The sequence below is a fragment of the Pantherophis guttatus genome, chromosome 14 (assembly GCF_059756535.1).
Source record: "Pantherophis guttatus breed Tessera chromosome 14, ASM5975653v1, whole genome shotgun sequence".
Taxonomy (NCBI): Eukaryota; Metazoa; Chordata; class Lepidosauria; order Squamata; family Colubridae; genus Pantherophis; species Pantherophis guttatus.
Genome location: NC_142076.1, coordinates 13,341,219 through 13,366,917, shown reverse-complemented (window position 1 = coordinate 13,366,917; position 25,699 = coordinate 13,341,219). Strand labels below are relative to the sequence as shown.

Genomic DNA, 25,699 nt, shown 5'->3' with positions numbered 1-25,699 from the left:
TTTCTAGGTTTGATTCAATTCCAACCTAGTTATCAACTAAGGCTATGCAGAGATCCATATTCAAGGGCAAAATGTGACTTAAAGCAAGTTGCATATTTTCCTGGGCTCACACAGTTGCAGCACTGAATCCAAAAACCAGTGTGTTGAAGTTAATGTATTCCTGGCAAGCACTACATATGCGCTGACATGCACTACATATGGTCTCTGGATTCAGTTCATTGTATGAATGTACAATCTGTCAGAATTTACAAGAATCTGACAAAAGTGTCAAGTGTCCAGTGGAATTGTATCTTACAGGCAGTCTTGCAGAAAACAAAGCATACTTCACCTGCCCATCAGTGTCAGATGACCAGCCATGGGTTCCAGAAGCCGTTGTAAAAGTCCGTGAATCTGATTCTCGGCGCACTCCACTCAGAACATACCGCCAAGCTCTACTATTGCGCATGCGTCGCGCCATGGCCTCTTTAGAGAGGTAATCTGGAAGACAAAGCAAGATCTTACTCACAATGCCCTCTTCAAATGAATCGTCTCAATGTGCAACATTTTTTTCCCTTCAGACAAACATTACATATTAAGGTATATTCTGTGCCAAGAGAGAGAGAAGATACAGTAAGCTATATACACAGGAAAAACAATTGAAACTCCACTTATCAGCTAGGGCCAATTTTATCACACTAGACTTAAAGGAGAAACATGTACTCCATCACAAAAAAGCATCGGAAATATGACAGTAAATAATCTTTGGCCAAGATGAATGAGATCAAAACCAACGGGAACAGAAAAAATAGAGTCTAGAATACTGACTGTTTCCAAACTGGCTTGAAATAACCCATATTGTTTTAAACCAACCCTCAGATTTTTTTTCTTCTATCAAAATTCTTCTTCAGTAGAAGAGAAGCCATCAAATATACAGACAAAGGCAGGAAATGAGACAGCTGTTCTTAAATAAGTTGGATTGAAGTATTTGTTAAGGATATTGGATCAATCACTGATTCAGTAAGCAGGAAAATGACATGTACCTCCTGATATGTATTTATCTCCAGTTTATTACAATATTTCCCCCCCCCTCCATCTATTTCAAGCTCAATCCAACTCAAAAGTTTCAAAGCATCTTTTTTCTATTCTCAGTCCATAGTAGCAGTAATATGGGTCACCCTAACCATTCCTGGATGTGTAAAAAAATGCTCCCATAACTTACTAATGTTTGTTTTCCAGGACTCCTCACTTCCAGCCAATTCACAATGATTATCAGAGAGAGACGTAAATGTTACTTGAGCTAATAAGTACTCAATATTTAATGTTCCTAGATCCGCCTAAGACAAGCATCATATAATCAACAGCAAACCTTATGATTAAACTGACTCAAATGAGTGAGCCAATACATTCTGCTTGACAGCTCAACAACTGAGCTGCCTTAGGAGAAGATTACTGCAAACATTCCAGTGTATCTGAAGGCAGTTGTTTTGAAAACTAGGGTGGGATAAGAAGGTGCCCAAGCAGAAAATGCGCTAAACACAAACAACAAATGGCAATCTAAGTATCCTAAAGTATCCAAAGTATCCAAAGGCATCAATTGTCTAATATTTGAATCAGCTAGTCCCAAAACTGCCTTTCACTGTAAGAAAACATATTACCAAAAGGAAAAAGCTTGAATATGAATGGGGAAAGAAAAAGATATGAGAATGATTTTGATAATTCTAAAATCAGTATTTCAGGCTATCCAGATTTATAACCTAACCAGCATGCCTTCAGAATGCCAACGGATAGTCATCAAGCTTAGTCAAGAAAGGAAGAGGTCTCTTCTACACAAGGTTTAGCATCACAGAACAAACAAACACAAACTATTAAGGATATGGACAGTTTCCCTCTTATTTCAAAACAGAAAAAATATGCCTTTGGTTAGTATCTTTTTTAAAAAAATATCTCACCCTTCCTTTAGAAGCTTAAGGAGTACATACCACTCCTTCCTCCAATTTTTTCCCATAACAATACTGGGTGATAAACTGGGTGAGGGAGTCTTTCAGAGCTTCTGTGTTTTGGAGCTGAACAGATGTCCAGCGTATTATTTTTTTTGATAACAGGATTTTTATTTCTGAAACCACCATCAACAATGACTCTCATATGCAAACAAATGCAAAATAATGGATATCAGCCAGGCTTGAATATATTTGCTGTAGAAAACAGTCACCCACCAACTGCAAACAAAACTTATGTTTACAAAATACAGGTTTTTTGTTTATTTTAGTCCTCACTTGATAGGCAATATTTTCTCAACTTGTTTCAAACCCAGAAGTAGAGAAGTTTCTTGTCAACTGAAAGCAGAATATGAAGTAGCTTTAACAGTGAAAATGTGAAAACCAGAATCAAGCACTTATCTCTAACCCTGGCAATTCTCAAAGAGATTAGACAGCCACTTGTCAGAAATGGTATAAGGTTTCCTCCTTGAGCAGGGGGTTGGAGGAGAAGACCTCCAAGGTCTCTTCCAACTCTGTTATTCTATTTCCCAAGAAAACAATCAATTACCAAAGATAATGATCAGCCCAAACTATTTCATACCAACTCCATCCCACATTTTTCCCCCAAAAAATATTGGAAAGCAATACTGAGATTCAGAATCTTAACAGCTTTTTTCCTCCCCTCATCCCTTGCCAAGTCAATACTAAACTATCCATGAAAAAATCATTTCCAAGGGGACTTCAGGCTTCCCTGCCCAGCTTTATTATTATTATTGTTAAAATCCACATGCTCTGTTGAAGCAGGCTAATAAAAAGACCATCACGTACTTGGAGGAGTATTAAATTAAAACCTTTAATAACGTTAAGGTTAGCATTTCAACTCACTTTTCCAAGGGGGGGGAGGGGCAGCTGCTTCCTTTTGTGTTATAGAACTATATATACCGGTACAATATATTCAATATATACAATACATTGTATACAATATATATACTGTATACAATATATACACACACACACACACAGTTTCCCCCAAAATAAGACATCCCCTGATAATAAGCCCAATCGGGCTTTTGAGCGCATGGCAATAAGGCCAAGCGCTTATTCCAAGGTTCAAATAAATATAAGACAGGGTCTTATTTTCAGGGAAACACGGGATAGATAGATAGATAGATAGATAGATAGATAGATAGATAGATAGATAGATAGATAGATAGATAGATATTGTATATAATATATTGTATACAATATATATATATAATATTGTAAACTATATATACATACACACACACACACAAAGATATTGTATGCAATATATATAATATATTGTATACAATATATATATATTGCATACAATATATACAATCTGAGAAGTGAGGGGTGGAAGAGCAGCGTCCAATTAATAAAATTGAGTTAATTGTCCCAAAGAATGAGGAATAGTAGTAACCCAAGGAGAAAGAAGGAGGGGGGGAGTTAACATAAGAAAGAAAGAAAGAAAGAAAGAAAGAAAGAAAGAGGGAGAGAGAGAGAGAGAGAGAGAGGGAGGGAGGGAGGGAGGGAGGGAGGGAGGGAGAGAGAGAGAGAGAGAGAGAGAGAGAGAGAGAGAAAGAAAGAAAGAAAGAAAGAAAGAAAGAAAGAAAGAAAGAAAGAAAGAAAGAAAGAAAGAAAGAAAGAAAGAAAGAAAGAAAGGCTAATTCAGGTCACAAAGGATTAGGCGGGTTCAGGATGGACGTCCTCCCTCCCTCCCTCCCTCCGGAAACTGGGTTTAAATTATGGGGAAGAGGCGAGACAGCCGCGGGGCCTCCCGTGAAGGCCGCCCTTCCTTCCCTCTTTACGGGGTCCGAAGATTCCCCCACCCCCACCCCTCAGGGAAACCTGAAGTATCGGCCTCGAAAAGCCGCATTTACCCAACATCCCGTGCGAAAATTTCCCAGCAAGCTTTGCGAAAGGCGCTTCTTGAAAAAAAAAAAAGAGCTTTTACTGTTTAACCGCCCGCCGTCGGGGAATATCGGGTAGGCCGCAGGCTCCGTTTACCTCAGAGGCGCGCGCGCGCCTCCCCCGCGTCTCCTGAGGACAGCGCTTTCCCACCGGCGTTCCCAATCCGGGCCCGATTTCCCTCCCGGGGGACCCCTCCCGCCTTTCCTTTCACCCCCAAATCCGCGCTACGCGGCCTTCTTTCCCCTCCCTCCGCATCCACCTCCCTCCTACCTGCGTCATCGCGCAGCATCCGCCCCTCCCCTTCTCGCGCGGGGAAGGGGCGGAGCCGCCCTCTCGCTCTCCTCCCATTGGGCACGTCCCGCTTCCTTTGAGGGGGTGAGTGAGGTGGGGGGGGGGCGGCGTTCGTTGCTTTCAGTGTCGCTCCTCCCCTCCTAACCCGGCCGCGAGAGGAAGGCGCGCGCGAGACGCCCCGCACCTCGGGCTCTTATTGGCTTTCCCAAGCGGCGCGTGGGCGACGGTTTCAGTGACGTCACAACCCCACTACACACACCCCCACCCTCCCTCCCTCTCTCGGCTTGCCGGAGTTGCCTTGTCAAAAAGAAGAGGAGGAAAGCGGCTTCTTCGGGGGAATAAAAGCTGACTGGCTGAGAAAGGGAGACTCGGTCCCGCCCCTAGCGTCGCCTTTCCTCCAATCGCCTTTTGAGGCAGGCACTCGTCCGCGAATGGAATCAGAAGGCGGGCGAAGCCGTTCGCGCTTGCCTTCCTATTGGTGTAAAAAAAAGGAGGCGGTCATTCAGGAGAGAGACCTGATTGGACAATGGTGGTGTCACTCCATCCCCGAGGGCAGCGTGAGGGAAGGCGAAGGAAAGCAACATGGAGGAGGAGGAGGGTGAGTGCGTGAGGGAAGGCGCCAAGTTGGGGGAAGTTCAACAGGTGAAGTTCTGCCTCATCGGAGAGAAACATTTGCCCCGATGAATGCCGGCCTAACCCTCAGACTAGGCCCGGCCCCATGGATCCGGGCGGTGGGTGGAACAGGGGTCTCCCCTCAGTCGGGAAGGGCGGTTTACCCCTATTCACACGACAAGCTGCGTGACTCGGCCTCACGTGAAGGCAAACACGCGGGTCAGGCCTCAGTTGGGGGCGGTTGGGTTCAGCGTGGGCTGAGAACCCGGACTGTGGTCGGCAGGGGTTGGTGAACCAGGCGGGGGCGCGTCCTTTTCTCCATTTTTTATAGATGTGTCACCTTTGCTTTATTTGTTTTTTCTCTCATAATGGTTATGGCGTTTAATGTGGTTTATGATTATTTGGAGTTTAATGATTTTTTAAAATGTTGTGTTAAAGGTTTTAGACAGTGTTGAAATCCAATTTTTTTTATTACCGGTTCTGTGGGCGTGGTGTGGCTTAGTGGGCGTGGCAGGGGAAGGATACTGCAAAATTTTAAATTTTAAATTGATTTTAAATTGGGTTGTTTTAATTTACGGCCAAAATATTTAATTATTTTAAACTGTTTTTAAATTTTGTATGTCCTGTTTTTTACTTTGGCTGTTCACTGCCCTGAGTGAGAAGGGCGGTATAGAAATTGAAAGAAACAAACAAACAAACAAATAAATAAATAAAATCCCCATTCCCTCCCTACTCCTGGGGGAAGGATACTGCAAAATCTCCATTCCCTCCCTCACTCCTGGGGCAAGGATACTGCAAAATCCCCATTCCCTCCCTCACTCCTGGGGCAAGGATACTGCAAAATCCCCATTCCCTCCCTACTCCTGGGGGAAGGATATTGCAAAATCCCCATTCCCTCCCTCACTCCTGGGGGAAGGATATTGCAAAATCCCCATTCCCTCCCCACTCCTGGGGGAAGGATATTGCAAAATCCCCATTCCCTCCCCACTCCTGGGGGAAGGATACTGCAAAATCTCCATTCCCACCCCACTCGAGCCAGCCAGAGGTGGTATTTGCTGGTTCTCCTAACTACTCAAAATTCCCACTACCGGTTCTCCAGAACCTGTCAGAACCTGCTGGATTTCACCCCTGGCTTTAGAGCAGAGATTGCAAGAGAAGTAGATGAATGCCGGTGGTCCTTGACTTACGACCACAATTGAGCCCCCAAATGTCTTGTTAAGTGAGCTTTCCCTGCCGCCGTTGTTAAGTGGATCACTGCTGTTAAGTTAGTAACACCGTTGTTAAGTGAATCTGTCTTTCCCATTGACTTTTGCTTGCCAGACGGTCGCAAAAGGGGATCACGTGACCCCTGGGGACATTGCAACTCATAAATACACGCCAGTTGCTGAGCGTCTGAATTTTGATCATATGACCATGGGGACACTGCATCGGTCGTGTGAAAAACGGTCATAAGTCACTTTTTTCAGTGCTGTGGTAACTGAACGGTCACTAAATGTACTGTTGTAAGTCAAGGACTACCTGTACTGAATAGTGCAGTGTTTTTCAATCTTGGCAACTCTTTAAGATGTGAAGGTGTTAAAGCCCATATATTTTAAAGTTGCCAAAGTCAAAAACATTTAAAAGAAGAGTTTTAAAAAACTTGAAAGTTTAAAAACACAAAGTTGCCAAGGTTAATATTAGTACAATAAAAAAAATATTGGTACCTAGTTATCATCTGCTGAAAGTTCCCTAGTCTCTCATCCATATTGTGGATCTGTTCATTTCTCCCAAAATGGTTTTCATCTCGTTATGATTCTTTACCATGGCTTCCTGGATGGACTGGAGCACTATTTGCATGTCTTTTGGAAATGTATTCATTTTTTATTGTTGCAACATAGCGTCTATTGGTCTTTGCCTTGATGGGCTTGAAGCAGCCAATATTGGTGGTGTGGAAGATGCTTTCTTGCCAGTTCTAGTTAAGCTCTCTTCTCTCTCTATTCTTATCGTATAAATGTACTCATTCACCTTAACCTCTAATATCAAATCTCTTAGATATAAAAAAGACAATAATCCCAAATAGCCAACCCAAACCCACCCTAACCACGATGCCCCAGTAATCCAGGGAGCCTAGGCACCAAAGAAAAAGCACAAAAGTCTAGTTCACTCAGTCACAACATGTTTCTTCAAGGCCGATAATGTTTTATAATCCTTAAAATCAATCGGGAGGGTAGAAGGAAAAAGTTTGAGATCAGCAATTATATCCTTATCATCTGTCAATATTTATAATCCAAAAAAGTATTTGTAATCCAAAAGGCCCATCATATTCCCCAATGCCTCAATATCAAGATCTGCAAATGTTGTTTCACTCTTCTTTCACCTTTTACAGTATTCAGGATCCAGAAAATAGAGGAGAAATCAGAAGAAGTTGAGAAAAAAGTAGATTAGATAAATGAAAAATTAACACAAGCAAATAAAGACCTGGAAGACAGAGTCATGATATTGGAGATGGAAAAGACAGCCTACTTTCTAAGATTCCAGAACATAGAAGAGGACAAAGAGGAAAAGCTGCCAGAAGTGATAATAGAGTTGTTGGCAAGCACTTTAAAAATTGGAAAATAAGAAATGGATGCTGAGACAGATGAAATATTTAGATTAAATATGAGCAACGCAAGGAGATATAAACTATCAAGAAAGATACAAGTGAGATTTCTTAAAAAAACAACAAGAGATGAAATACTTAAAAAGACAAGAGATGAACCATTGCAATATAGAGGGAAAGAAGTTGTGGTCCTGAAACAGATCCCTAGAAGGATAAGAGAAGCAATACCAATTTTTGACAGCGAAACTGATCAAAAGAGATGTAAACTTTAGATGGTTGGTACCAGAGAGACCAACCAGAGGAAATAGTTAATTGGGATGGAAAAAGATACAGATTATGACAACTACTTTAGTACAATTGATGGACAAAGAGCACAAGGAGGAATGGAATGCGAGAGGCAAGAGGAACCAATAAGAGAGGAGAGGAGTATACAGCAAGAAGAAAGTGAAACGGAGAAGGCAGAAGAGAAGGAGCAAGAGTGAAAGATCAGAGACAAATAAGGACAACTAGGAGAATAAGATGAAAGAGGAGATATTCTCAATCAACATAAATGGATTGAACTCGCCCAAGAAAAGGAAAAAAATCTATACATGACTATAAAAGTTAAAATTAGATATAATTTGCTTACAAGAAACCCATATTAAAAAACAGCACAGTAAATTATTGGAATGTCCAAAAATTGTAAATTCAAAACTGGACTATAGAAGTAGAAAATCGGGAAAAGTAAGGAAGACTCTTCCAAGGGCTTTCTTTAAAATGGCTGAGGAAACCTGTATACAGGATATATGGAGAGAAACAAATCCAGGAAAAAAACAGTATACATTCTACTCAAATAGTCACAAATCATGGTCTAGAATTGATATGATATGGATGTCGCCAGAATTGAGAACAAATGAGCAGGAGATAGAGATTGAAACTAATATATGGGCCGACCACAACCCAATAAAAGTCCATTGGAAGGGGCAAAAAATCTATGGGACACTGTCAAAGCATATATCTGGTTTAGCTATAACAAGAACCGCAAAAGGGAAAATTAAAAAACCAAATGGAAATAATAAACCACCAGGACCAGATGGACTACCTGCCGAGGTTTATAAATATCTACAGGACTCACTAAATTTGTGAATGTTACACGGTTATAATGATGTGCAACAATCAAGATAACTCTACAAGGTTAATACAAAAAATAAAAGTAGACTTGAAGAACTGGAAAAATCTGCAGTTGTCAATGGTAGGAAGAATAGGAACTATAATAATGAATGTACTGCCGAAGCTATTGTTCTTGTTTCAAACGATTCCTATAAAGCTAGAGAAAAAATACTTTTATGAACTAAATGCAATAATTCTGAAATATGTTTGACAAGGAAAAAGAGCGAGAATAAGACTGGAAATGTTGCAAGAATCTAAAAACAATGGGGGTTTCGGTCTGCTGGATTGGGAGCTCTATTATCAGGCCTTGGCACTAGCTTGGGTGAAAGCATGGATGAATCTTAGAAATAGAAGACTGTTACTATTGGAGGGACATGACCTTCAATTGGGATAGCATGCCTTTTTGTGGTATAAAAATAAAATATATAGATACTTGCAAAGACATTATGTAAAGAATGCTCTACTTCTAATATAATAAATAAAATAAATAAATAATATGGGAAAAAGTTAAAGCAAAAAATTACATGAAAATACTAGTCTGGCTTTCAACAATTAAAGCACTGATACATCCAAATGTTGTAAATTTGGGAAAAAATGTAATGTATAATGATATTTTAAATGAGAAAGGGAAACTTAAAACTAAACACTTGCAAATACAATCGAGATATGAAAATCATCTTTTTCAATGATATATGGTTTCTATAAAGAGCCAAGAATGCTTGATCAGATACTATTAGGTACGGATCAAAAGTTAATAAAGAAAATATATAGCTATTTATTAAGCCTTAAAATGGAAGGTTAACAAAAAAACAATGATAGCATGGGCAAAATTTTTTGGATATACTATAGAACTAGATAAATGGCAAAAACTTTGGGATAGAAACTATAAATTGATAATGGCAACTCCGTACAAGGAAAACCTGTATAAAATGTTTTATAGGTGGCATTTGCCACCGGCAAGGCTAGCAAAGATGCTTAAAAACATGCCTGCCAAATGTTGGGAATGCAACCAGATACTGGGTTCGTGCTACCATACTTGGTGGACTTGCCCAAGGGCAAAAAAAATGTGGATTAAACTTCTCCCCCGCCCCAACTGCCACCCCTCTTGATAAAGAGAGGGCGGTGAAGGGAAGCAGCCAGGCTGCTGTTGCCTTTGGGGTGGGGTGGAACGTGTTGGGCCGCTCGGCCGGCGCAAAGAACAGGGAGGGAAGGGCATGTCCTTCCCCCCCCTCCAGCCTCGCCGCCTCAACTCATTTTGGTTGCGCGGCAAGCAACCAGAGGAAATGGGAGCAGCTGCGCATGCGTGTAAGTAGTTGGTGGGGGGGGGCTTATTTTGCGGGATGGCTTAGCGCAGGCACTGAAAAGCCCGATTGGGCTTATTATCCAGACATGTCTTATTTTCGGGGAAACAAGTAAAGAATATTATTACTACTATCATTATATATATGTAAAACGACCCAGGCTATACACTGTTTATTAAATACTTACATAGGTTAAAGAAAAATTTATGAATAATTTTTTTAAAAAAATATTGGTACCTTAAAAATATCAGTAGTAAGTTTTTGGATGTAGCACATTACTTCAACACAACCCTTGCGTTTCATTGAGTGGAGGTTACATGTTACATACATGAACTTCATTCAGCCTTTTTGCCTTTATTCCAGATTTAGACCTTTTTCCTTCATTTTTTGGGTTGGTGTGGTACACTTAACACAATCGCTGTAATCAACTGGTCTGCCCTTCCTTCCCATTGTGCTCTATCACAATATCAAATTGTCTTTGTATGAGTCTCAGTGTGAAATCACAACCAACCACATGGCAATCCAGTTGCACAAAGATGACTGGCAAAAAATGAAATTGAAGTGGGAAGCTCAAATTATATTTTTAAAATGGCTGGAACCTGTTCTGAACCCATTTGTAATATCTATAGCACCTGCTTAAACCAAACACATGAGATTCCTGGGATATAAATCTGGACAAATCAATATTTACTCTAGCGATGGGGTTAATTAATAATTAATATGCCTTGGTCATATCCACAATGGGGATATACTGTAAAAATAAAAGCCTTTTTTATAAGAAGAACAGATCAAAATATTTTGCAGTTGCGTCCTGTGAAAACCATTGGAAGACAGTCAATTCTTGCTCAGGAGAAAAATCCGCAGGAATGACTGATGTTTCTGTTTCCTAAAGTTTTGCCTTAATGCAGGGGATGCTTAACTTCTGAGAGACTGCAAACTGTTAATACTACCCCCAGTTTTCTAGAGGAGAATACAGGAAATTATTCATTGACAAGGTGATGTCACCAGTAGGAGAATTAAAGGTGAGAATGAAGCCTCTAGGAGGCAAACCTCTACCATTCTTACTTTGAAACCAGAAAAATAGCCGTGACTTGTTTTTTTTTTAGCAGAGTTATTTTCAGTAGACAATAAGTGACCAAACAATAAAATTCGGTGAGCCAGGTTTCTCTGATCAGGTACCTGATGGATTGGAACCGCCAGGCATTGCTGCTATAAGTCTAATGGCCAAGTGAGAAATTAAATCAGGTCTTACCGAATTCCAGATACTGTCCTCACTTAAATCCATTATGCCAACGAGTGAGTATATTTAATTAAATTGAAACCCATGTGATTAATTGGAGTGGAAGCACGGGAGAATCCGGAGAGAGACCAGATGGCATAAGCGTTTAAAGCACAGATGTCATGCATTTATTTCTCAATTTCAGTTATAGCCTTAAGCTAGTCAGCTGTTCCTGCAATAATTCCTTATCTGTTTTGAGATTTTCCTTACAGGGCTACATGAGAAATAGAATTCATTGAAGGCATAATGTAAACGAAATTAAAATGCATGTTTTTATTTTAATTGTTCATTAAACTCCACAGTTCAACCCCGAGTTACAAACATTCCCTATTAGTATTCATTATAACATTTCATATCTAATATTTTGCTTAAATATATACATCGTTTACATTGTTTATTTACCCATCAGTCTGGATGTGGTCCATCTGGATCTCCAGATTGTGCTAGTGGCAATTGGCAACAATTTTCAGCAATGAGATAATGGAGCATTTTCCTAGCTGGTGATGTTGAGATATGGGTCCCAAACTCTTAATACCACCAAGAAATATATAATAAAAAAGTCTGGAAAAAATTCTCCACTTCCCTTCAGTGATTTTACCACCCCACTCGGTAGAGGTTGCCCAGTTACTGAATAGCGTCTTTGAATGAATACCAGGATCAAAATACGATAGGTCAATGTACTGTTCATATATTAATACAGTAGTCCTTAACTTATGACCACAATAAGGACTGAAAAATTTGTCATTAAGTGAGGCATCATGTAACTACATCAATTTTACATCCTTTTCCCATGGTTGTTAGGTGACCATGACTTGCAACCTCCTGTCAACTTTCCCACTAACTTGGTTTATCAGAAGCCAGTTGGGAAGGTCATCATCACATGAAAATGGTTGTAAGACCAGGGATCCGTCATAAGTCACTTTCTTCAGCACCATTGTAACTTGTCACTAAACCAATGGTCGTAAATTAAGGATGTCTTGTACTATCAGAGATATCCTATCCTTTGCTGTTGAATATTGGTTTTTTTTCCCGTTCCCGACTTCTAGTTTCCCTGTTGACAACAAAGTCCTAGTCAAGGCATTCTCTTTGGATGACAGTACATCCGTTTTAAAAGAGAATGGCAGGGACGCACAGAATGTGAAAGCTGAACTTTTGCCCCAATGAATTTAGTAGTAGAAAAAGAGAGGCAAATTACCCCAACATTACCTTCGGTGGCTTTTGTGATGAGTTCCGCCAATGTCATGGAAGGTCCCATTTCCGTTCAGCAAACGTCCTGCTGTCCCACTCAATATCTTTGTCCCCCACCAGGGTTTCAGGAGTCCTGTTTTCATTTTTCCGAATACATTTTGGGGTGTTCAAAATTCTCTCTCCAAGGAGACGGTTTCTTCCTCTTATAATGCAGCCGAGTAACTTATTATGATGTTCTTCAGCCTAGCCGTGTTAAAATTGCAGGAAATTCCTGGGTGACTCAACATCTACATACTTATTCACCTTTTCCTTCTCTGAGTCTCTGATCACACACTAGAGGTGTTTACATCTTGGACAGTCTTCATTATAAGGCCCAATGACTGAGAAGCCATGGAATTCTAATCAACATGTTGTCTTGGATCGTGGCTTCCCCCAGATAATAGGAAGTGTTGCAAATACTCTTACCGGTTGCGGCTATTAAATGAGAGAGAATTGTGAATATGGATAGCAGAGGAGTTGGGCATGCTGGTTCTAAATTGTAAATGTATGAATCTTGATTTTAAACATGCCAGTGAAGGCAAACATCATTCAGTTACTTTCATTCTTCCAATATGGGATGACTTTTCCTCTGAAATGTCATTCAGAAAATTCATTCCAGTGCAGTTAGTCCTCGACTTGCAACAGTTCGGTTAGTGACCATTCGAAGTTAACGTTGGCACTGAAAAAAGTGACTTAAGACCATTTTTCACCTTTACAAGCATTGTAACATCCCCGTGGTCAAAAATCATATGCTTCGGCGACTGACATATTTATGGTGGTTGCAATGTCTCAGAGTCATGGGAACACCTTTTACAACTTCTGACAAGCAAAGTTAATGAAGTCAGATTTACTTAACAACTGCATTACTAATTTAACAACTGCAGTGATTGATTTAGGAGAATAAAGGGAAATCATCAAAGCCATTAAAAAGCGAAAGTTAGAGTATTTTGGGCATGTGATGCGACACCCAGAAAAATACAGCATCCTTAATCCTCCAAGGGAAAAATTGAAGGCAAAGGAGGCCCAGGCAGAAAAAGAAGATTATGGCTTCAAAACCTAAGGACAAAAACTCAGCAGCACTTTTTCATACGGCTGTTGACAAAAATAGGATCGCCAACATGATCGCCAACGTCCGATGACGGACATGGCACAAGAAGAAGAAGAAAAAGTGATTGATTTAACAATTGTGGCGAGAAAGGTCATAAAACGGGGCAAATTCACTTTAACAACGGTCTTGCTTAGCAACAGAAATTGTTGTCATAATTGAGGACTGTATATTTCAAATCAGTAATGGTGGTCTGGATCAAAATCAAATTATCTGAACTTGGTTCCTACTGAAATCAGTGAAGTAAGTTGCTTGTGACTTAATGGCCACCAATTTCGGTGTGAACAAAATATTTTTTTTTGTTTTTATTCATAAACATTTTGAATACAGTGTATTGTCGGTATATCATTCACAAAAGAAAAACAAAACAAAAAGAAATATTAGCACATATCCCGGTAACAATAGTAATAATGTAACAATAGTTTTAGCTAAGTTTCTCTTTATATTAGCTTATTTATAATTTGGTTAATTATATTGGCATATTTGTAATTATAAACCCATCTTTATATTTAATTCATACAAATAGCAATAATCTTCATCTAATTTCTACCTCTTATCTCTAACCACTCATAAAATCTATTCCATACCAAGTAATATTCTGTGTCTTCTTTGTCTTTTATTTTTAAAGTCTAGAACAAAATCTAAATAGTTGACTTTGGATCTGAACAATCAGCAGGGTTTATTCTTGCTTCACCAGATCAGGCTCTGAGGCAGCATTCAACAGCTTTGTAAAAATGGTTTTAGCTTTGATTAGTCTTGTATAATTTCATACATTCTACAAACCCAGTTTTTCTGCTGAGTTTATGATCCAGGCCATTATACAGACTCTGAAAATGGGTTAATTCAATAACCTGGTTAAGCTTGTTGGCTATCCACTTGTGCTTAGAATTGTGAGGTTTATCTTTTTGCTTTTTTCCTAGCTAATCTGATTATTATTATTATTATTATTATTATTATTATTATTATTATTATAATCATCATTATTTCTAATCTTGCTTATAACACATTAAATATATAGAAGCAGGAACTATAGAGTGGGCATCATTTTAAGAGAACAGTTGCTCTGTTCTCTGATCTTATTCCAAGGAATGGACTTCTTTTCATTTGACCTTGGGTGATATAGTCAAAACATACAAGCTTCGGTGAAAATGTAGCCATACAGAGAGTGTCCGGGTGATAAATCAGAGAATTAAATGTTTTTGTTAGTTATGCAGTCTCCCTAATCTAAAAATGTAGATGGTTTGATTGTTTTCCCAGTTTGATACAATCCAGATGTGTACCTCTCAGAATTTCCTAGCCAGCAGAGTCATGTGGATGGGAAATTCTGGGAATTGCACACCCAAACCTGGAGGTTGCCATGTAGGGTAAGGTTGTACGTCAACCTAATTTCTGGCTGACCTTTCCGTTGTTGGCCAACAATAAGGCTTGTGAGTTTATATGCAGAACTATTCATTAGGGTATGCAGCAATCCAGACTTGAAAAGGAAAAGGTGATTCAGAGCATATGCATACACTTGCATCACACCAATAGGTATCTCCTTAGAGAAGTTGCATCTTAGACTTTACAGAGAAGGTCAGAAAAAAAGGTGTATTTGATTGCTTGCAGCATGCCCTAACACAGTGATGGTTAACCTTTTCAGGGGGCACGCCAGAGCCTGGGTTCTGGGTTCTGTCGCACGCATGCCCACCAGCCAGCTGATCTCTACCACGTTCCAGCATACATGTGCACGCCAGCCAGCTGGTCTTCGCGTGAAGACCAGCTGGCCAGCGCACGTGAGCGCTGGGACCCGGAAGAGAGCAGCTGAACAGCTGGCTGGCGCACAGGTGCACGACGGAGCCCGGAAGATCAGTTGGCAACGGCGCACGTGCCCACAGAGGAGGCTCTGTGTGCCACCTCTGCCACGCGTGCCATAGGTTCATCATCACGGCCCTAACATATTAGACCAGCTTTCCAATTCGGTGGCCCGCTGATGTATGACAACTTCTATTTTTCATGCAGGAATGATGGGAATTGTAATCCACGGTGCAAGTTTTGATGGATTTCAGGAAGGCTGTTAATATACTAAGTTGTATTCGTTCAGGTTAAACTGTAACTTTTCTTTGGCTTTGACTTAACGCAGTGTATGATCCAGCCAGCTGCAGCTTAGTCAAACCACAATTAACCACAAGTAGGTTAGTGCGGGATGTGACTCCATTCTTGACCTCCTGTCACTTCTACAGCCTACAGAAGAGCTTGGTTGCGTTTGCAGTTTCTGGCTTCTTTGGGAAATATAAAAGTGGCCATGTCTACTGTATTCAGGGCTGGTAAATTTTTTTATTTTTTATTTTATTTTTTTATTTGATTTATATGCCGCCCTTCTCCGGAGACTCAGGGCGGCTTACAGTGCGTTAAGCAATAGCCTTCATCCTTTTGTATATTTTATACAAAGTCAGCTTATTGCCCCCACAAACTGGGTCCTCAATTTACCTACCTTAGAAAGGATGGAAGGCTGAGTCAACCTTGAGCCTGGGGAGATTTGAACTTGCAGTAATTGCAGGCAGCTGGAGTTAAATTACAGTGCTTTTAGTCTGCAGAGCTATCCAAGCTCCTGGATATTGCCCTGCTGGATGTTTGGGAAAACGGAAAGAGTTGCTTCCTGAATTGCGGACGTTTGTGTTTTAGGGCTCATGAGTCTGCAGCATGGCTCTTAAGCTTCATCTCTTTTGAAATATCCTAGGGACCCCAAACACTACCATTACAAAGAGCATTTTACTGCCCTTTCCACAGTGGAAACTTTATTAGCTTTTAGTAGCCAAGAGTCTTATGCTCTTGTAATGATAAGTACATTTGCTTTTGGGAGTCCTTCTGGGTGCACCAGATTCTTGTTTGAGTCTGCTTAAACACAGCTCTGCTTCTTCTTTTTTTTTTAATTTGGCCTGTTTAAGGAGAAGACCTTACATTTATTTTGCCCCTTACGTTTATTTTGCCCCAGATACCTCGAATCAGGGCATAATTTGACCAACTGAAACAATTAATCAGAATTTGCAGAATGCCATTCCAGTCACTGTCAGAATTGGAAGGAAGGCTCGGGTTGTCTTTTGATTCTGCATCGCTCCTCGTCTCTTATTTTTCCTTTTTTTTTCTATTTCCGTCAGACGTCGCTTCAATTGTCTCTGCTTATTTTCTCTTGTTCCTGGCAGAACGAGGCAACTTGGCTGGGGTCCAGCACATAATCCTGGTGCTGTCAGGGAAAGGGGGTGTTGGAAAGAGCACCATCTCCACTGAACTGGCTTTGGCTTTCAAGCACGCTGGGAAAAAGGTAGGTGCCATTTCAAGACTTTTCAGTGCCAAAGTTAAAGCAGCTCCTCCCCTCCCCTCCCCTCCCCTCCCCTCCCCTTCCCCCTCCAACTCTAAGCCTAACCCATCACCACCACACACAAACCTTGGGGCTTCCAGATTTAGCCATGCAACCTGAAGAGTTCAGCCATTAAGGTTTCCTACTTAGAATTATGTCTTTATTACAACCAGGCTCATAATTCCACTGACATGCAGTGTTTTGCTCTGAATTTCTAGTGATTTGAAGGAAGCTTTCCGGGGGGGGGGGGTGGAGGGTGAGAAAAAGAGAAATGAGAACTGCAGGTTGCCCACCCAAGCCCTATGATGTAGGCCAGGGCTCTCCAAACATGGCAGCTTTGAAGACTTGTGGACTTCAACTCCCAGAATTCCCCAGCATGGCTGGCTGAGGAATTCTGGGAATTGGAGCAGGGGTGGGCTCCTGTGGGTTTGGCAGGGTTCGGGCGATCCTCTAGCCAAGGATCACGGGGGTTCAGAGAACCCCCAAATGCCACCCCTGGCTGGCCACGCCCATCCTAACGGATGTTTTGGACGTCCAGAAATGGGCCTGTTTCCGGCCTCCGGAGGGCTTCCGGAGCCTAGGAAGGGCGAAAAACAGGAACAGGCTTGTTTCCAGCTTCTGGAGGGCCTCTGGACTCTGTGGGAAGCAGTTTTTGCCCTCCCGGGGGCTCGAAGAAAGCCTCCAGAGCCTGGGGAGGGTGAAAAATGCCTCCCCCCCATGGTGGAGGCGGCCGACTAGGCCATGGCCAGGCCCACCCAGCAACGGGGCAGCAAACCCGTTGCTAAAGGATCTGAAGCCCACCCCTGAGTTGAAGTAAGTTTGGAGACCCCCTGATGTAGGCTGTATTGCAAATTATTTCTGGCTGAAACCTGGAGATCTACAGACCTCTTTGATTGTGCTCTACATATTAGACCAAGGCTGTGATTTGATGCCCACTTATTTCCCTGTATTCTGCTATGACTACCACAGCTGGTTGGATTGGGAAACGGAAGGTTTCCAACATCCAAACATAGGAAGCTTTCTTTCCTGTCGGACTGAAGGCGGCTTAAGGAAGCGGATGGCATGAGTCATTTAGCTCTTGCAGAGTCACCTCCCTCTAAGGCATGGTGGATACCGTGAGGCATTAAAACTGCACTTTGAGTCCTGGGTTTTTTTTTTCCTCCCCTATAGAGATTGTGCTGATTCAGTCGGCCAAATTAAGTGGCATGGTTTCCTGCTGTTTTGAAGTGGAAAACATACAAAGCCTCTGCGATAGGTCTTAAAATAAGCCTGGCATCATGTAGAAAAACGAATTGAACTCTCCAGATCCCCAGTAAAAGGAAAATCTCTGCCCTGCCTACTCCAGGCCTTAGCTACTAAGGAAATGAAACAAACAAAAATGTTCAAAAGTTACTATATGTACGTAGCTACTTACCAAGCACATCTAAATTATATTAAAGTGAACCAAAATATCTTTACAATCCCCAAGGCATGTCACAAATTTTGAACGCCCGTAATGTTGGAAATTGAAAGCTGAAAAATTTGACACATCCTACGAAGTACAGCCTCTGAGAGATACTGTATTTTTCGGAGTATAAGATGCACTGGACTATAAAACGCACCTACCTTTTTTGGTGAGGAAAACAAGAAAAAGAAATCTGCCTCTGCCTCCCAGCAGTTTTGCCTCATAACAGCAAACAGCCTGCTTTACTTTCATTTTCGTTTTCAGCATAGCTTGATTAGCACAAGACAAAAAAAATCTGCTCCTAGCAATTTACCTCCTTGCAGCAAGCAGCAGAGGCCCCTGCAAAACAGCTGAGAGTCGGGAGGCCGATCCAATCAACCTGTGCTAATTAGGCTGTGCTGAAGCAGAAAGGAACTGTTTCTTCTTGCTGCTTGCTGCAAGGAGGTAGATTGCTGGGAGGCAGAGGCCGAAGGATGGGGGCCAGTGGGTGGGCGGGGCTACATTCGGTGTATAAGACAGACCCAAATTTTCATCCCCTTTTGGGGAGGGGAAAGGTGCATCTTATACTCTGAAAAATACGGTAGATTATCCACACCCAACGCAAGTCAAAGCAGGGAGCAGCGGGATGTAGGGTTTTTTTGCTATTGGCTATTGTTGCTATTGTTGGGATTGATGTCAACTGGTCTAATATTGGGAGGACTTTAGGTTTGCCAGATGTTGTATAGAGGAGGAAAAAAAACATTGTGTCAGGAGATCTGTGAAACGCAAGAGCTTATTTGATCTACCTTTTGAGCTTTGCATAGACAGGGTGTACCTTTTGACCCAACTGTTTCATAGCTCCCACTCAAGCTGTCTCAGAATGGTTATTTCATGGTTTGGTCTTCTGCCTTTCCTCCTCCAGCACACATTTTCCAACCAAAGACAACTCTAGATGCCTAGATTTAGTCGGTTTGGTTGATTGATTTGGTTTCTGGAGTTTTAAAAGGCTGTTCCTTATTTTCTACTCGTTTCATAGGAAAATAAATGGAGGTTGAGATCATGTAGTGTTCGCAGGGAACTACAGTTTGCATGATCTCAACTCTGTGGAATTGCCAGGCTTAATTTAAATGACGTGGCCAAAGTCTTGCCAGATTTCAAGTGAGAATGCCAACATTTCGAGACATTCATTAGTCACCTATTTTGAAACCTGTGCTCTCCTTGCACACCATTAAGTATCTGCACTGTGGGTTGGAATCACTAGCAATAGCACTTAGACTTATATACCGCTTCACAGAGCTTTTACAGCCCTCTCCAAGCAGTTTTACAGGGTCAGCCTATTGCCCCCAACCATCTGGGTCCTCATTTTACCCACCTCGGAAGGATGGAAGGCTGAGTCAACCTTGAGCCAGTCAGGATCGAACTGCTGGCAGTCGGCAGAGATAGCCTGCAGTACTGCATTCTGACTACTGTGCACCATGGATAGATGGATGGATGGATGGATGGAAGGAAGGAAGGAAGGAAGGAAGGAAGGAATAAGGAAGGAAGGAAGGAGCAATAGCAAAAGCACTTAGACTTATATAACACTTCACAGTGCTTTTACAGCCCTCTCCAAGCAGTTTTACAGAGTCAGCCTCTTGCCCCCAACAATCTGGGTCCTCATTTTACCCACCTCAGAAGGACGGAAGGCTGAGTCAACCTTGAGCCTAGTGAGATTCAAACTGCCAAGTTGCAGGCAGCCGACAGTCAGCAGACGTCGCCTGCAGTACTGCACTCTAACCACTGTGCCACCATTATTCCAGGCAAAAGCCTTGTGAGATCTTCCTTTCGGAACAGGGCTGTTTGTTTTTCTAGGTCGGGATCCTCGATGTGGACCTGTGCGGCCCCAGCATCCCTCGCATGCTCAGCTTGCAGGACCGAGATGTTCACCAGTGCGACAGTGGCTGGGTGCCAGTCTTCGTGGACCAGGACAAAAGCATTGCTGTCATGTCCATCGGCTTCCTCCTAGAGAAACCAGATGACGCCGTGGTGTGGAGAGGACCAAAGAAAAACGGTACGGCATGTTTCAGCTGCCACCCTTCCAAAGCGAGTACAGGTAGTCCTTGACCTGTGACCACAACTGAGCCCAAATTTTCTAATGCTAAATGAGTCATTTGTTAAGTAAGTTTTGCACCGTTTTACGATCTTTCTTGACAACAGTCGTTCAGCGAATACCCGCGGCTGTTAAATTAGTAACACGGTTGTTAAGTAAGTAAGTAAGATTCCCCATGGACTTTGCTTGTCAGAAGGTCACAAGAGGAGATCACATGACCCCGGGGGCACTGGAACCGTTATAAATATGAGTCAGTTGCCAAGCACCTGAGTTTTGGTCACGTGATGCTGCAACAGTCCTAAGTGTGAAAAAGAATAAGTCACTTTTTTCAATGATATTGTAACTTTGGTCATTAAATGAACCTGTTGCAAATTGAGGTCCACCTGTATCACTTGGGTGAAGAAATATGGAAAGGCATCTCTCATGCTCTTTATCAGTGATCCTGTTTTGCATATTGTGTCTTTATAGCTTTAATAAGGCAATTCATCGCCGACGTTACCTGGGGAGAACTCGACTTCTTGATTGTGGACACGCCCCCTGGGACTTCCGATGAGCACATCTCCACAGTAGAATCCCTGCGGCCTTTTAAGCCTCTTGGGGCAGTTTTGGTGACCACACCTCAGGTAACAGGCACTCACCGCCACTGGCTTTGGATCAGGGGTGAAATGTAAAATTTGTTACTATCAGTTCTGTGGGTGTGGCTTGGTGGTGGGGGTGGGGTAATGTGACGGTGGGCGTGGCCAACTTTTTTTTTTTTTTTTTTTTTTTACGTTTTCAAAGCATTTTTTCTAATGCTTTGAAAAGCCTCCCTGCCGATCAGGCAACTCAGCTGGGATGGTCAGAGACTTTTCAAAGCATTTTTTTTACCACCTCTTCGGCCAAGAGGTTGCAGGAAAAAATGCTTTGAAAAGCCTCTGACGATCCCAGCTGAGCCGCACGATCATCAGAGGCTTTTTTTAAAAAATTTACTTTTAAAAGCATTTTTTCGTCGGAAGAGGTTGTAGAAAAAATGCTTTTAAAAGTAAAAATTTTTTAAAAAGCCTCTGATGATCGTGCGGCTCAGCTGGGCATGGTGAGAGGGGCACAGAGATTTTTGCTACCGGTTCTCCGAACCACCCGCCACCATCGCTGCCAGATCGGGCGATCCGGTCCGAACCAGGAGCATTTCACCCCTGCTTTGGATGTTCTTTGGATGTCACCAGTATCCTGCATCCAGAGAAAATGGAACATTTTACCTGTATACCCAAAAGTGGATTCCCCGGATGTCGACATCCTGCATTTTGTTTCTCAAGACTAAGAATTGAAGGCAATACCCCTCCAGTTTTTTTTCCAGTGCATCTACTGGAGAAGCATACGAAGTGGTGTGGTAGCCTAGAGGTGGTGCTCTTGCCTCACAATCGGGGGGCTGTCAGTTCGATCCTAGGTTGAGGCAGATATTTCTCTCTCTGGGCAGGATGAGAATATATCTGCTGAACAGAACTCCGCACTGGCGAGAGGAAGAGCATCCAGCCAGTCATTCAGTTGCCCAGACTCCACCCCGCAAGGGATTATGGGATCATTAAAAGAGGATGAGCTGCTGGAGCAGCATACAGATTTCAAGGCAGGGGATGAGAGTCTCTGAAATCGGCAGATGCACTGCCTGCTAACTAACCCATCATGCTAAACTCTGAATGATGCAATGAACCCAGGTTGGCCGAGTTCAGTCAGTTGGCCTGATTCAAACCCAAACAAATTAGACTTCCATGAAATGTGGGAAGCCAGCCGTTATCTGGGTGATTTTGACAAACACGTTAGTGAATGCCACGTCTCCCCAACTCTCCATGCTATACCGTGCTTTTGGAACGGCGGAATCTCATCTTTCTGCCCTGCCATTTTGTGCTCCAAAGCTCACTGTCTGGATAACTTCCCTTGCAAGATGATCCTTTCGAAGATACACGTTCCAGGGTAGCTGCCAAGGGTGGCTGGCGAGTGATCATTTCTAACGAAAGCAGTTCATGCTTCGGAGCTTTTCCCCTTTAACTGACTTCCTTTTCCTTCCTGTAGGCAGTGGCAGTGGGAGACGTAAGGCGAGAACTGACATTCTGCAAGAAAACCGGTCTGCGCGTCCTCGGGATTGTGGAGAACATGAGCGGATTTGTTTGTCCCCATTGCTCGGTGAGAGTTGAGTGCCAAGCAGAGGTGGTATTGAACCGTTTGGACCGGTTCGTCCAAACCAGTAGTGGAAATTGCAAATGGGCCTGCCCACCCGCCCTGGATCTATACCATTCTATTTAGGCACATTTTTGAGGCTGGGTGCATGCGTTGAAGGCACGTGCACGCCAGCAAAGTATATGTGCGGAAGGCTAGGCACATGCGTGGATGCACGCATGCGTGGATGCGCACTCACATTTGCGAACCAGTAGGGAAAGTAAGTGAAGACTACCCCTAATGCCAAGCCTAGATTGGACCGTATATCTACCATATTTTTCGGAGTATAAGATGCACCTTTCCCCCCCAAAAAAGAGGGTGAAAATCTGGGTGCGTCTTTTACTCCGAATGTAGCCCCGCCCAGCTTCTCAAACAGAGGTTTCAGAGGCTGAAAAAAGCATCAGAAAAGAAGCTTTAGAAAAAAAGCCTCCAAACAGAGCTTCAGAAAAAAAAAGCCCCCAAACAGAGCTTCAGAGGCTTTTTTTCTGAAGTTGTTTCGGAGGCTTTCAGAGGCAGGAAAAAGTTTTTTCTGAAAAAGAGTTTCAGAAGTTTCAGAGGCAGAAAAAAAAGCAAGGCACAGAGCTCACAACCAAGGAACCTGTTGCTAAAATTCACCTCTGGGAACAGCCGATTGGGGGCATTCCAGGATCCACCTGCCAATCAGCTTTTTTCTTTTTTTCCTCCCCAAAAACTAAGGTGCATCTTATACTCCGAAAAATATGGTAATTGCTGAAATTAGTGACAGCTACATGTCTATGGAGATTCTCAGTCATCCAAGGTCATGGTTGTCCCAACGGTGTTTTTTCAGGAGGCAACTGGACTTTCTGGTTTTTCTTTGAGGAGGTTTCGCTTCTCATCCAAGAAGCTTCTTCAGCTCTGACTGGATGGTGGGGAAGGATTGGATAGAGTGGAAGGATTTATATTCCTTGCAGACAGCTGGTTATTTGCATCCTTTTTCATTGATGCCATGTGGGGGTTGATCTGTGTCCTTCCATTCCCCGCCATCCAGTGGCTCCAAAGGCAGCATGAGCTGAAAAATCCTCGCTTTTAAAGACTTGCAAGTTGTATTTTGACAGCAAGAATTCTGTAAATGATGGGTATCCTTGGCTTGAACTTAAACTGGACTAGTGCAGAATAACTTCTCAGTTGCAGTTGCTGGAAAACTCTGAGAAGGTATCTGCTGGGTCTTTTCGTGGCATACGGGATGGATCCAACTGTCCTTTGCAGCTGCCCTCTTCTTGCATTTAGGAAAAGAAGGCCATCACTTTATGAAAGTGTGCAAAATGATATTCTGTTTTTCCAGCAGCTGTGAACTTTATTTCCGTCCATCTTCCTTCTTAACAAATAGAGCCTTTGCTGTCACCTGCTTTTATAACAGTTTTCTACATTTCCAGGAATGCACAAATATTTTTTCCAAAGGAGGTGGAGAAGAACTGGCCAAACACGCAGGTGTCCCATTCCTAGGTGAGTATTTTCTCACTGAATATTAACTAGTAACTAGCAGACGTTAACTGCAAACTCCTCTCTCCAAGGTTGTCTCTGTGGAGAACAGTCATAGTTTCAACATCATATTGTCCGACCGCCAATCGGTTACCTTGCAATTTCTCCCTAGAATTACAGCTGGGGGAATACAGATTTCAAGGGATCATTTGTGTATTTTTATGTTCACACAGCACGCCAATATAATATTGTGGTGTGTTTGGTTTTATCTTAGCAAGTTGGATGGACGTAACCATTGTGGTTTATTGCTTAGCATAATTTGCAAACCCTGCCAGTTGTGACTTCTAGACACCATGCTTAAAGCCAGCCCTAGCTTAGCATAATATCTAAACCAGGTTAACGAGAAAACAGGAGATGTAGACCAACAACCAGGGCATTAGAAATGAAAAAAGTGAAATATTAACTTTCCTTTGGAAATACCCAGATTGAACAGCCAAGAAGCAGATTCTGATAGAGATAGAGATCCAGGAGAGGAATTTGGGAGGCAAGTTAAAAAAAAAAAAAAAAGCATAGCAACTAAAGTATTGAAGCGGGCAAGGGATGATGGATAGATGATTTTTCTTCTCTGTTGTTTTGAATTGCTTTCCCTTTTCTTTCTTTATTTTTTTTTAGGTAAGAGACATGATTAGAAGTTAGGATAGAAAGAAAAAAATTTTTTAGTAAAAGGTGATACGATTAAAAGTTAGAATAAGTGATAGAAATAAGAGGAGGAATGTTAGTGTATACACTTGTATAATAAAACAAAAGTAACAATAAGGGAAACACGGAATAATTGAATAATGGCAGATTGCAGCTTATCACAATTATGTATCATTATTAGAAATATATAAGTTGATTGAATCTAATAATTGTGATTAATTTTACTAGTTTTATTTCTATTAGAGTGTTGGACACCCAGGTGCCACACTGTTCACACATTGATTTGATGTGTTTGTAAAAAACTAAAAACTTTATAAAAAAAACTTAGCTTTGGAGGATTGAAGGAAGAAAAGCATTGTTCACTTTGGTATTTTTCATTTCAACAGGCTGCGTCCCTCTGGATCCACAGCTTACCCAAAGTTTGGAAGAAGGCAGAGACTTTCTCCAGGAATTTCCCAAGAGTTTAGCCTTCTCGGCATTGACTGATATTGCCAAGCATCTTCTGGCTGAGGCCTCCACCTGTAGCTCCTGAGGCAGCAACCAAGAGTGGTGCTCCTAATGGCCAACGTCTCCTTGTTGCTCAAGCAGAAGTGAATGAATCTGACCAGGAAGTGGGAAGACATCTTTGGAGAGCAACATTCTGCAGCACCAGACTTCAGTGGAGCAAATCATGATCCCTGAAATGGGTGTTGGTGCATTCTTCCCCTGGCAAACGAGGGACCCACTGGGTGCTTTGGAGTGATCTATCCTGCAGTTAATTTTGTCAGCCCTTGAAATTTGTTTAATTTCACCCATGAAGAATCCTGGTTCAACGTGGTACTGTTTTACACATGAGAAAATAGCATTGTTTGCATACATGTTTCTGAGAGAGAGAAACAGAGAGACACAGAGACCGACAAAACTGGGTGCTTAGCATTCTGCATCTCATCCTCTGCTACCATCCATTGAACCCTTTTCAGTTGGCGCATGCCAATGAATGATCAGTGAAACTCAAAAGCTGGCATTCTCTTTTGCTGTGCAGAATTGATCATGACTCAGGATTTTTTTTCTTTAATAACTGAATTATCGATTAAATTGTTTTCAACTGCAATCAAA

The 25,699-nt window shown here is 42.0% G+C and overlaps 2 protein-coding genes across 10 annotated transcripts in view; one reads left to right on the top strand and one right to left on the bottom strand.

The window, feature by feature from the left end:
- The window catches only part of SPSB3 (splA/ryanodine receptor domain and SOCS box containing 3), a 10,369-nt gene extending 5,806 nt beyond the window's left edge, over positions 1-4,563 (bottom strand). The window contains exons 1-2 of one of the 8 annotated variants that reach the window (XM_087878398.1): positions 4,161-4,563; positions 329-477 (exon numbers count right to left, since the gene is read on the bottom strand). In XM_087878398.1, the coding sequence (XP_087734524.1) occupies positions 329-477; positions 4,161-4,179 (168 nt within the window). In that variant the 5' untranslated portion in view covers positions 4,180-4,563. Of the gene's footprint in view, positions 1-328; positions 478-3,859 lie in introns of all 8 variants that reach the window. The other 7 variants (XM_034430250.3, XM_087878403.1, XM_034430251.2 and 4 more) reach the window with 7 other exon arrangements.
- Positions 4,396-25,699, top strand: NUBP2 (NUBP iron-sulfur cluster assembly factor 2, cytosolic). 2 transcript variants are annotated; one of them, XM_034430254.3, is made up of 7 exons: positions 4,396-4,779; positions 16,612-16,730; positions 20,041-20,239; positions 20,747-20,901; positions 22,322-22,432; positions 23,860-23,929; positions 24,991-25,699. In XM_034430254.3, exons 1-7 carry the CDS (start codon positions 4,764-4,766, stop codon positions 25,134-25,136), a joined length of 816 nt encoding a protein of 271 aa, XP_034286145.1. In that variant the 5' UTR covers positions 4,396-4,763; the 3' UTR covers positions 25,137-25,699. The 2 variants fall into 2 exon arrangements, with proteins under 2 accessions (XP_034286145.1, XP_034286146.1); XM_034430255.3 differs by having other exon boundaries at positions 4,732-4,823.